The sequence below is a fragment of the Falco cherrug genome, chromosome Z, assembly GCF_023634085.1.
Source record: "Falco cherrug isolate bFalChe1 chromosome Z, bFalChe1.pri, whole genome shotgun sequence".
Taxonomy (NCBI): Eukaryota; Metazoa; Chordata; class Aves; order Falconiformes; family Falconidae; genus Falco; species Falco cherrug.
In genome coordinates, this window is record NC_073720.1 from 68,336,587 (window position 1) to 68,349,514 (window position 12,928).

Sequence of the window (12,928 nt, forward strand, 5' to 3'; positions counted from 1 at the left end):
TTGGAGTGGTTATAGCTGGTTTTGTTCTTGAACCTGTGTAGAGCTAGCTGGGGTTACTTGTGTGCTGTGTTCCCTGAGAGGAGCAGGAGTGCACTGCGTCTGTAGTCTCCCTCAGTGCCACAGTGTCAGCTCACCCCAGCTGAGGTATTAGCTTGCGTTTCAGCTTTGGCTGTTCTAGACCCGTGGCACGCAGACCGTGCACGTGCATCTGCTCTGTGCTGTGCAAATCTGTAGAACCACAGCAGGCCTGATGCTCCTGTGTACTAATAAAGCTGTCACAGACCTGAGGTGATCAGGGGGTGTGTTTGCGTAGCTTCTTTGTGGAACCAGTGTGGCAAATACAGAAGTAAAACTAATAAGGCCTGGGTATGAGGTTATCTTTATAATGGCCTGGAGGTGCCTGTGGTATGCTTTACAACGTCCAGTTTTCAAAGGTTTTTCCATTTGAGAAAGTATTTTGTTTCGATTCTTTTCTTGATTGAGATTGGGAAAGATAGCACAGGGAGCTGTAGTTTAATTCTTTTTTTTATAAATCACACATCTGTTTTTAAAACTTGCTTGATTCTCTTCATGCTTTTTTTTATTGCAAATTAAAGGATGAAAATGAAGCTAGATTGTGTCAAGCAAATGTACTGAGCAAAGAGGAGCAGGAACAAGAAGTGCCTCAGGTGCCTTGTATCTCTGAAGACACACTGTGCAAACAAAACAGGTGAGGTTAGTTTAACAAAATCACATTTGAAAAGCTTTCATCTGGTGCATAATGAGATACCTTCGCAAGTGTCAATTCTTTTGTTCCTTGTTACTTGTCTTTCCTCAGTGTTTAATTTTCAGTGCCTACAGGCAGTTTCTTCCCATGTTTTCAGAGCACATTTTAAGTTGAGGTGAACTGCTTGTCATTGTTTATCTGGTACATAATTGAACTGTATGAACTTATAGCTCTTTTTGACCAAGGTTTTCTTTTATTGTGTTTGTATTTGCATATACAGTGATCATACCTGTAACACATAAATTTTGAAAATTGTCAGAGATCTGTCTTTCATTGATCCCACTGTGCTGTTATATTTTATTGCTACTTTTCTTAAGATAAGATCTTAAGTACATATTAGACTGCAGATACTTTGATGCTGGTATGGTTAGCAATACAAATTTTTTTATTGATGTTAAAAATACCTTGGCAATGAAATCTGTTAATCCTTCTCTCATGTTAAACCATAACTGCCCTGAATGAGAAACATATATTTGAGAAAAGACCATTTTGTTTACAATCAAGAAAATTATATCAGTCTCTAACCCTCTTGTGTAAGTGTTGATTCAGAACTTAATGAACGTAGAATTGCTTTTTTTCCCCTCCCAACGAAAGCGCAGTAACATAATTTTTTTGTTTGTGTTTTGTTTTTTGTTTGCTTTAAATTCACTAGCGCTGAAAAATCCATTTCCCAAGAAGGCAAACTGGGTGCTCTGAAACCAGGACAATTCATAAGGCATGGATGTCAGAGAACTAGACCAAACCTAGAAAGAGCATATAGTGAAAAATCTCTAGTGGCACAACATCTTGGTGCTTCAGTTGAAGAAGAAGCTAATAAAGGAGAGAATCTGCTTGTGGCTGAGGAATCTGAGGAGCCTCTTTCCTCAAAAGTAAGAATTCTGTTCAGATATTTCTGACTATACTTTCTGGTGCTTGGTCTACCACTGTTCTTAAGTCATCTAAACAAGCTTGTTTAAAATGCATAAAATAATTTTGGACTAGTAAGAATTACATTATTGTTTAATATGAGGTCTTCTAAAATTCTGTTTAATGACACATTGATAATATATAGACTTCTGTTAGCAAATCTAAAGACTTCACTTAAACTTTGAAATTTTAGTCATGCTCATGATACATTAATCGTTACCTGTATGCCATATTTCTGTTTCTGGGTTTCTTCTGAACGCCTTGGTGGTTGTTCGTGGAAGACTATATTGGTTACAGTATCTGTTTTTATTAGATAAATACCTTCTCTAAAGGAGCAAAGAACAGTGATGGGTGCCATAAACTACTTTGCAGTTTTTAAGTGATGTTTTGTCTCAGCTTTATTTAACAGGTGATGTATTTTGTGCTAATATTGTTGGGGTTTTTTTTCTCAAATCCTAGGAAGATACGGAAGTATTGTTTGTGGGGAATTTGGCCAAGAATGACAATATAGACATAAATCTAGAACAAGATCATCTATCTACAGATGCTGTAGGAGACATTCAGGATACCACAGAAAGGTAAAGCTAGCTGTTTACAAAGGAAAAAAAGCTCTTTAAAAACTTTGTGTATTTGTCCAGTTGTTTTCATACAGCACTTGCTTTTTGAAGTGTGGGCTCTGAGCCGTACTGGTTGTTATATGCTACATGTTGTGAAGGTCGCTAGGTGGCATGCTGAAGTAATGTAAGAGCAGAATTTTTCTCAAGGCTGTTTTCCATTATAGAAGATACTTTCCAGGTGAGAGCAGAAGAAAGTAGTTAGAGTTTAGCTGTCTGAATTTCTCAGTAATACATTATTAGGGTACCATGCACTACAAATGTGGACCATTGAAAGGAAGACTGAGCATTGTCATTTGCACTCACTTGTAATTGGGACATGGTAGGTACAGTAACATAAAATGAACTTGCTTTCTAAGAAGTATTCTGTGTCTTCACTTTTTCTTTTGAGCAGGAGAAATTCATGCAATGATGTGCAGTGTCCTGGTTCTTTGGTGGAGTGGATGCTGTTTATGTATGTCAGTGTGAGACAGAGATAGCGCCATTTACAATGTAATGGTTCTGGGTTATGTTGTAAGCTGACAAACAGCCTCAAATCAATTTACTTTTGCTCTTTTCTAAAATTAGCTTCTGGTTCCCATCTGTCTCTGCACCTGTGCTTAAAATGTCTTCCAAAACTTTCACTGAAATCCCAGAGTCTCTGTGCTAACAAGACAGGGGCATTCCCTTACAGTCATTTTAGTTTCTGTGATGGTGGAATTTCACAGAATGGCTGAGTGTTGGAAGGCCCCTGTGGAGGTCATCTGGTCCATCCCCCAGCTCAAGCAGGGCCATCTACAGCTGGTTGCCCAATACCATGTCCAGGGCAGCTTCTGAATATTGCCAAGGATGGAGACTCCACAGTCTCTCTGGGCAACCTGTCCCAGTGTTTGCTCACCCTCACAGTGAAATAGTACTCCCTGATGTTCAGAAGCAATCTCCTCTGTTTCATTTATGTCTGTTGCCTCTTGCTGTGTCACTGGGCACCACTAGAAAGAGCCTGACTCTGTCTACCTTTACATCTTCCCTTTAGGTGTTTATATACATTGGTGAGATTTCTTCATCCGTCCCCACCAGGCTTTCTGTTTCTCCGTGCTGAACTGTCCCAACTCTTTTCAGCCTTTCGTCATAGGAGAGATGCTTCAGTCTCTTTACTTTTGATAGTCCTTTTCTGGACTCTATCCAGTATGTCTGTGTCTCTTTTGTGACCAGTTCTTGGTGCTCCAGTACAGTACTCCAGGTGTGGCTTCACTGTCACTGAATAGAGGGGAAGTATCATGTCCCTCAACCTCTGGCTTCTCCTAATTAGGAGGCTTCTCCTAATGCAGCCCAGGATACCATTAGCTTTCTTTGATGAAGGCCACATTGCTGGCTCATGTTCATCTTTGTGTCCACCAGGATGTCCAGGTCCTTTTTGGCAAGCTGCTTTCCATCTGGGTGGCCCTCAACATGTACTGGTGCCTGAGGTTGTTCCTCCCCAAGTGCAGGACTTTGTACTTCCCTTTGTTGAACTTCATGAGGTTCCTGTCAGCCCATTTCTCTAGCCTGTCCAGGTCTCTCTGGTTGGCAGCGTGACCCTCTGGTGTCCCAGTGACCCACCCTCCTCCCAGTTCTGTCTCATCTGTGAATTTGCTGAGAGCGTACCTTGCCTCATCATCCAGATCATTATCATTAATGTTGAACAGGATTGGACACTCTATTGGCCCCATAGGGTACACTCCTAGTTACTGGCTTCCAGCTAGATTGTGCCACTGATCGCAGACCTCTGAGCGTGGCCATTCAGTCAGTTTACAGTGCATCTCCTTGTCTGCTCATCTAGCCTACACTTCATCAGCTCCCCTATGAGGCTGTTAGGGGAGACAGTCTTGGAAGCCTTCCTGAAGTAGAGGTAGACACTATCTACTGCTTTCCCTTCATCTGTTGAGCCAGTTGTTTCATTGTAAAAGGTAATCAAATTGGTTGTGACTTCTGCATGAGAATCCATGCTGACTATTCCAAGCCACCTTCTTGTTTTCCGTGTGTCTGGAAGTGGTTTCCAGGATTAGTTGTTCCATCACCTTTCCAGGGACTGAGGTGAGGCTGAGTGGCCTGTAGTTCCCTGGATCCTTCTTCTTGCCCTTTCCCACACATCAGTTTCAAAGCCCAAGATTTCAGTCTTACTGATCCTGAACGTGCTTGAACAGATCTAAGAATTTCATCCTGTTTAAAAGCGGTATCAAGTTAAGCACTAGAACTAATGATTATAATGTTCCTGTGGTTGCTTAATTTTGGGGACCTGTGGTGGTATTGCTGAAACTTTCTGCTATACCTGACTTAATGTTGTTTTCATTCCAAAAGACTTGTCCAAAAGTAATCAGAAATGTCTGCTACTGCAGAAAAGCAAAATTATCTCCTTTATGCATTGTTTTTTCTTCCTTTATGTTTTTTTAAACTTCATGAACTAAAAAGATAAAAATGCAGAACACTTAAGTTCATTTCTAGCTGGAAGTTACTAAATAGTTGATATAAGTCAAGGCTAAGTGTATTTTGTAGTTCCTGAGAAGTAAAAGTTGAAAACTATTTTCCTAGGTCCAATGTTAAATTAAGTTCTGGAGAAGAAAGTAAACAGAGTGACACAAAACATTTTTATGAAGCGGGAAAACCCCACTGGAACACAAGGCCAAACCTAGAGAGAGTTACTAGAAAAAGAGATTATCCTGAAGAAGGTGAAAACAGAGAAGAGGGCAATGCTGGCAACAGAAATGCAGAAGTGTGTTTGGTGTCAGAAAAAACAGGTTTATCCTTGGTAAGTACTGATCATGCGTTTTGAGCCACTTTATGCCTCAGTTCTTGAATTGAAGTTCTCTGAAACCATAGGTGGCAGCATAGAAACCCACTATATGGCTGAGAAAGGTTAATGTGGTTCTTTCTTTTTTTTTTTTTAATTCACTATTGCAAATGATGCTGAATAAATGGACTTGGAGTTTAAAAACTGGAATATTTAATATACACTGGTGTCTTACATTTAACAGTTTATATAGTCAGAAGTCTGCATTATCATGAACACGTACTAACACTTGTTACCAGTTAATTTAATGTCTATTATTCATTAAAAAATGAAAATTAAGGCAGCTCTCTAACATGAGATACTATGTAAAATCCATGTCAGTATACTTATAAGTCGAAAGGTATGTGAACAAAGTTCAGGCCTTTTTCTGCTTAAACTTGCTCAACAGACCTAACCTAGCCCAGACTACTTCCTTCTCTGTCTAAAGTTGTGACACCTCAACCAAGTTAGTCTGATGCTCCTTATTCTCTAGGTGGATCACTAAAATCTTTCAATTAACGTATTATTTTAGCCAGGTATCCATAGTTGACAGAACTGTGCTTGCTGATGTTTTTTATGTTCTGTAATACATTTCTCTGTGTATCTGTTTTTAATAATACTTAAACGCTGTTCTGTAAACTAGGGTAGTTTTTTCTTCCTAGTTTGTTCCCAGGGCATAAAAAATAATTTTCCCATCCCTTAAATTGTTCTTTAAATGAATAATTTTTTGAAACTACCTATTAATCTTTCCAGCTTCTGAAGAGTTGCTGTGCTTGATAAATTGAGCATGGCCTTAGTCTATTAACTAGCAGCAGCACCAGGAACTCAGGCATCATAGATAATACCATCTAATGATGCTTCTGCTGTCGAGCCTGAAATTAAAAAGGAGAAGAATGTTCTAAGCTATCAGAGATGACAGCTGAGCATGTTTTCAAGAACCTCAAATTTAGTCCTTTGAATCTTTTTGTTGCCAAAACCAGTTAAAAATGTTTGGGACTTAATATGGTAGTAATTGTCTTCTCTGTTCAGCAAAGCTCTAGTAACATAGTGGAAGCTGCATCCTTCTCAGAGGCTACAAGAAAACACAATTTTACAGACTCTGGTGAAGAAACATCTTGTAAAAGAATCAGGCAGGATAGTAGACTCCAGTCTTCAGAAAGATCAGCAGAGGGTGAGACTCAAATAGAACAAGAAGATGATTTTCAGCTTTCTACCTCTCAGAAAAAAGATTCAGACAATCTCACAAGGTAAAACAACTAATTTTGGCCTGTAAGCTCAACTGGTAGGCTTTGGTTTCTGTTTTAAAAACTTAATCATTAGCCATAGTTCTGCAATGTGTTATGTGACTGCATGCAGGATGTTAGTCCTTGTGTCTGCTATCTGAAAATATCTTACCGTGCCCTGCAGTCTCATAAAATGAACACAGCCAGCACTCCCACCAGCCCATCCCAGGGTTCACCTTTGGTTTCAACAGAAATTCCTGATTTTAAGGGAGGACCTTGAAGTACCGATGGCGGGGGGCACAGGGGTTGTGGAATTAACCTAAACAGAAACTTTGGGCTGGAAGTGTCCTCTGCTGCTGTTTGTTTCCCTCTCTGCCAGTTTATCAAGGAGAATGTTTTTTGGGGGAAGCTTAGAATAACTTTCGGTACCCAGAGTGGTCGTGCACATCATTTTGAGGAGGGAAGAGTAAGCCACTGATTATTGAAGTGATTGCTGTCTGAGAAACCGGGGCAGATAATTAGTTATCATCTAACAGTTCTAGTTTCTAGACAGTAGTCTGATCAACTAAACTATCATAGTTTGGGGGCTTCCGGTATAGCTGTAGCAAAAGAGAACTGGAAATGTTTCCATGATGCAAAAAGCATGTGATTTCCACATCCCTCCAAATTAAAGTTAATTCAGCCTAACCATTAGAATTAATTAATTCTAATCAAAGAATTCTGTATTTTGTAAATTTGATTGTGCAGTTTTCCAACACTCTGAAACTGCTCAATACACATTTACCATCAGTACTTTGTGCATACATGAAGAAATTAGGATTTCTGATTAAATGGCATGTGGATGCATTTTTGTCACTATACATTAGGAAGTAAATAGGTTGTATTGTTGGTCACAATGATCAGGTTTTATTCATTGATTTTTTTATTTTATTTTTGGAACACCTTGGACTTAATTGTTTTTTAATCATGCTTTTGTTCTGTTTTTTAGAAGGCAGTCCAAAAGGTCATCAAAATGGGTAGAGCTGCCAAAGCATGTCTCAGAGCTAAGAACTGCTGCTGCTTCTGCCTCTGAATGTGAGGCTGATTGCAGTGAGAAGGGGAATCAAAGGCAAGAAGTTAAACTGAGTGCTCCTAGAGGCAAAAGTTTGACAATTACACATAGAAAGAAATCTGGCAAGGAGCACAGAAGTTCAAAGACAACCTTGGTGACCCTCTGGGCTTCTCAAGAAGAAGAGGAGGAGGAGGAGGAGGCAGATGACTTTGAGCCTGAAAATGAAGATGAATGCTTTCCACCAGAGGAAGTAAACAAAGCTCCAGTATTTGTTCCTATAAGTCTTCGATCTCCAGAACCTGTTCCTGTTCAGATAGAGGAAACCATGGAGGAGGTATCATGTAGCTGGGTTCTGCATACGTACCTTTGTTTTGTTTGTTTATACAGCTTTTACCATAATTGCATCTCCAAGTACTTGAATTTTGTCACAATTTAGTCTGATCCATTAAGAATGGTGTTGAGAGTAGCAGGGATGTTACTTGGCACATATATTTGGTTTTGAATAGAACAGTACCTCAGTTGAAGGTCCAGTTATGTTTACAAACTGTATATAGGTCTGCAGGGTGCTCACCAGTTTGTTTATTGGGAGTGGATGTAGGCATAGATTACCACGCTTACTACATGTTTTAAGGCCCAGTGTGGAACAAATGGAGCATTTCAGTTTTACATTTGAGTGTTAGGAAATGAGAGAATAAGGGAGATGTTTATGTGTGTGGAGTACCCCTCGCTAAGAAGCTTCAGCTGTGTGGTGGGCTGACCTGAGCAGCAGCCAGGCATACGTGCAGCCACTTGCTCACTTTCCTGTCCTGTGAGACAAGGAGGAAATAGAAGGAGGGTAAGACTCATGGTTTAATACAAAGACAGTTTAACAGGTGAAGCAAAAGCTGCCTGTGAAAGCAAAGCAAAATAAGGAATCATATTATAGGGAATATCCGTTTGTTCAGTTTGAGTCAACTGTGCCAGCTGTGTGCTCTCTTGTCCTCTTGCACAGCCCAGCCTACTTGCTGGGGCAAAGAGTAGGAAAACACAAGCTTTGGCATTGTTGTTGCTGAACGCTGCTTGTACAAAAACACTGGTTTGATATCAACAGTGTTGTAGTCATAAATCCAAAACACAGCAGCATGTAGGCTACTATGAAGAAAATTATCTTCATCCTAGCCACACCCAGTACAATCTTCACCCTTTATTTCATACCATTTGTAACATGCTCATGTCCTACACTATACAGTGCATCCTTATTAACCACAACTTCTCCTCCTGTCCTTTGATATATACATGGATATTATTCCCTTGGTCTGTGAGCCACCCCCTTAAAATGTCTGTCAAATGTCCTTTGAGCGATTTAGTCCATGGCTTGGGCTCTGTATATTACGTGGTTGCTCAGGAGAGGCAGCATGTTGTGTTGAGTTTTTGGGCACCAAAGCCAGCTCAAGTTGATCACTGCTGCACTTGCCTGGTTTCTTGTGAGGCTTGTCTTCCCTCAATTCGTGTTGTACTTACTAGAGCATACAACTCAGATAACGGGTTTAAAAAAATTTAAATGTATATCCATTAAAATCTCCAGCCCTTGTCCTTTTGATTCAGGCTGTAGAGTTTGATATGGCAACACACTCCACTCCTTTTCAGTGTTCCAGGGTGGGTCCTCCATGGGCTGCAGTCCAATTGGGGATGTTCCTACTTTGCTAAGTCTATGGGCCTCAGTCCCTGCTGCTGTCCATGAGAGACCATCCATACTTTTGTCAGGGGTTTTTTTGTGTTATTTTTTTTCTCCCGCAAAAGCTATGCATTTTGACTCTTCCATAGACCTCTTGCAGAGTTGGAAACTTTAAGCCTAGGGTACAGGCCTATGTTTTAATTGTATTCTTAGACTAGTATAAAACTTGAGACTATAAGACTATAACAAGACCTGGTATCATATCTATTAAGACCAGTCACTAGAGAGGAAATGGCACACTTTTCTGTCATCAGGGAACTGTTGAGCTTTGGTATCAGTGGACTCTGTTCAAGGCCTTGAAAGGCGTTGTGCTTAAAGGTTTAGACATTTTTCTGGTCCCCCCCCCCCCCCCCTCCATGTTGTTCAGTGTGACAACTTTGGGGGTTTTTGTCCCTTCTAGCCTGTTTTATCTCAGTGCTGTGTCTTCACAGCTCTTTTTTCTTACACCTTCCCCCCCTCCCCCCCCCCCCCCCCCCCCCCCCGTTCCAAATCTGTTTATCTGACCTGTTCCATTCATGCCTCAGATCTTTGTCTCATGCCTCAGATCTTTGTCACTACCTCTTTCCATTCACTCCAGTTCTTTCTTGATACTACTAGTCATCTTCCTCTTTTCTCCCATTGAAATTCTGCTTTTTTGTCTACTGAATTAATCACACTGTCTCTCTTCTATGGGTGAAACAGCAATAGAATTGAAAGCTCAGTCAAAACACTAGATGGAGGCTCTAGACCAGGGGTCCTCAAACTGTTTAACCAGGGGGCCGGCGCGGATGCAGTGGCAGGCAGCCATCTGCGGCTGCTTGGTTTCCCCCCTCAACCCCTGGGGGGGGTGGGGGGGGGTGGGGTGCAGGGGGGTCTGTAAATACCAGGGGCCGGATTGAGGAACCTGGGGGGCCGTATCCAGCCTGCGGGCCATAGTTTGAGGACCCCTGCTCTAGAACAATAATGGACAGCTAAGTTGCTTCACAGAAAGTTTTGCTGAATCCCTTAATTTCAAAGATGTGGAATATGTTATGTGTGGGGACGATCCTCATGTTTCCTGCTTTAACGCACAGGAGCCATGAGTACTACTAAGGGATATGGTTAGATACCTGAGGACTCAGCTGTTACCAAATTTAAATAGATCAGTTGGAAAGTATCTGTAAAAGTGCAAGCCTTTGAAAGCTACCCAGATTGAGCAGTGCTTTTCCTAAGAACCTCATCAGTAATATTGTAACCTTTCTGCCAAATTTCAAGTCCTTGTTTCTGAAAATGTCAAGTGTCTGAAGTTCTAAATGAAAGGACGGTGTTAAAGAAGAAAAAAAAATTACAGGTAAAATGGTGGATGGGTAGGTGTCTTTGTGTGGGAGTGTGTATTCCCTCCTCTTACTTTGGTAAAAGGCTGAACTGTTTTTCCTTCCTGCAGACTTAAAAAGCAGAAAAAGTGTGAAAATTTAACAAAACCCAGTTGAGGTAAATAGCCACCATGAAAGATCTCAGCCACATAACTTAGTCTGGTAGAGTAGTAACCAACTAGAAACAAGGTCTTAGGTTGTCTCATGCTTCTATTTAGTTAGAAGCAGCACTACTATTTCTGCCTCCAGTTCATACAACTGCTGCCGCCTTAAAGCAGAAAGTATGTAATATAAGACTTGATTTTGGGTAAGTGTTCAAGATCTGATAAGTATGTGTGACTTACAAAAATTTGCATTTGACAGATTTTCTTTTGGGGCTGATGAACTTACATACTTTTTAAATTATTTTTACAGCTGGAAATATCTGTGAATATACCAGATGTGCAGGTGGCTACTGATGTTGAAAGTCTCTCTCATGCATCTGTCCAGCCAATGGTACAGAGGGAGGAAAAAGTAAACACCTTAACATCAGTAAGAATTTTGTTTGTTTGTTTCATGGCACATACAAAGCTATGTCAACAGTGTCTGCCATTTCTGCTTCTAACAGTATAGCTTAATAGGCTCTTACTTGTCCCACACAGATATGAGGGACACAGCTATGGGAAAACTATGTGAGTAAATATTGCTAGCCTTTAAAATGCTCTTTCAAAGCCAGGGTAACCTTTGGGCAGAGCACTTGCCCACAAGAATTAAGTTAAAATTTTGGAGTCATTTTATATGGAACTTTGATATTGTTTTTCTTTTTATTTAAGGAAACAACCATACATGAAAATCCAGAGGTGGACAAAGGTAGATATGAAACAATCTTGTTCATATCTTTCCCGTTAACTTGCTACCAATATGTAGTTATTCTTGCTAGAAGTTTATATACCTTATAAAAAACACCTGCTCTTGCGATGCTGGATGCTTTTATGTTTGGAGAAAGTTAAACAATTTTTTTTCGTACTGTTCTCTATCAGTAGTCTTCTACTGCTCTCTGTCAAGTATTGCAAGGTTCTGTTTCCCAGGGTCAGAATGTGTCTTTTGTATAGCCTATCGCTTTCCTATGGTGGTTAGTTGTACCAGAAGAGGAAACTTTGCAAGTGCTTTCTTGATGTGTGACTGTGTGATACAGAGAGTGGGCAGATTCACAGCTTTGTCAGCAATGTGGTCTCCGACTTAGATATCTTCAACTGGTAAAAAAGCAGGTGTGACAGACTGTGATCCCAGTTTTACAGAAGCAAATATTCCTTCCATGTGAGATGGTACAATTACAGGTCTACTAATTTTTAGAATAACTTTCATTTCTAAATTTAAATACATCTTCCTAGGATGTAGCCCACTGAAAATTGAGTGAGATACTGTCTCAGATGAAGGAGGGGAAGTCTGCTTTGTTCTTTCAGTTTATTTCAGTACAGTAGCTTTGGAGACTGGAAATGTTTTGTTGGATGTGACTAGTTAGTGATAGGCAAAGGGATGTATTCTGGATAAAGATTAGCAAGCAGGAGTCTAAACTTGGGATATGGATCAACACTATATAGGTTATGGATTTCTGTGATTAAACTGTTAGCTCTTTCTTTCCCATTTATGGTGGGCTGACCTTGACTAGCTGTGAGATGCCCACCCAGCTGCTCTCCCACTCCTCTTCCTCATCAGGATGAAGGGAGAAAACAAAACGGAAAAGCTCCTGGGTTGAGATAAAGATAAGGAGATCACGAATCAAAACAGGCTCAACTTGGGGAAAACTCTATTTAATCTTTTGCTAAACAAAATAGAGTAGGATGGTGAGAAACAAAGACAAAAATCCCTCCCCATCTTTGCAGGCTCAACTTCATGCCTTTGTTTCCCACGCCTCTGCCTCCACCCCACAAGTGGTGCAGGGGGGTGGGGAGTAGCAGTTGTGGTCACTTCCTAACGCTTCATCTCTGCTGCTTCTTCTTGCTCATGCTTTTCCCCTGTTCCACTGTGGGGCCCTTCCTATGGGGTACAATCCTTCAGGATAATTCTGCTCCACCATGAGTCCTCTACAGGGTGCAGTTGCTTTAGGGAGTATCTACCTGCTCCACCAAGGTGTCCTTCATAGGTTGCAGGGGAATCTCCGCTCCTGCACATGGAGCACCTCTTCCTCCTCCTTCCTTATCAACCTTGGTGTTTGCAGGGTTGTTTCTGACACTTTTTCCCCTCACCTTTCACTGCTCTGCAACATTCTTCCCTTTCTTAAATACATTTCCCAAAGGTGACACTTTCTTGGCTGACAGGCTCAGCTGTGTCCTGTGATGGGTCAGTTGGAGCTGGCTGTGTCCAAGGTAGCCCCTGCTGCTGCCAACACCTTGCCACCTTACCCAGTACACAATTAGAGGGAATAATGTTGCTGCTCAGTGTTTTTACATAGTTTTTGTAGTTTGTATTTAGTGGATGAAAGTTGCTGTCTTGTCAACAAGCATCTTGATCTATGAATGGCAACGATTTAAAAAATACATACTCCACTGTATTGATGAT

General features: G+C 40.8%; 1 protein-coding gene across 5 annotated transcripts in view; it reads left to right on the top strand.

Annotated features, from left to right (window-relative positions):
• The window catches only part of BDP1 (B double prime 1, subunit of RNA polymerase III transcription initiation factor IIIB), a 55,133-nt gene that overhangs the window by 26,797 nt on the left and 15,408 nt on the right, over positions 1-12,928 (top strand). For all 5 annotated transcript variants that reach the window (XM_055698955.1, XM_055698958.1, XM_055698956.1 and 2 more), the window contains exons 23-30: positions 597-709; positions 1,419-1,635; positions 2,132-2,250; positions 4,834-5,050; positions 6,101-6,318; positions 7,283-7,679; positions 10,805-10,921; positions 11,203-11,239. In XM_055698955.1, coding sequence (XP_055554930.1) covers positions 597-709; positions 1,419-1,635; positions 2,132-2,250; positions 4,834-5,050; positions 6,101-6,318; positions 7,283-7,679; positions 10,805-10,921; positions 11,203-11,239 — 1,435 coding nt within the window. The remainder of the gene's footprint in view (positions 1-596; positions 710-1,418; positions 1,636-2,131; positions 2,251-4,833; positions 5,051-6,100; positions 6,319-7,282; positions 7,680-10,804; positions 10,922-11,202; positions 11,240-12,928) is intronic.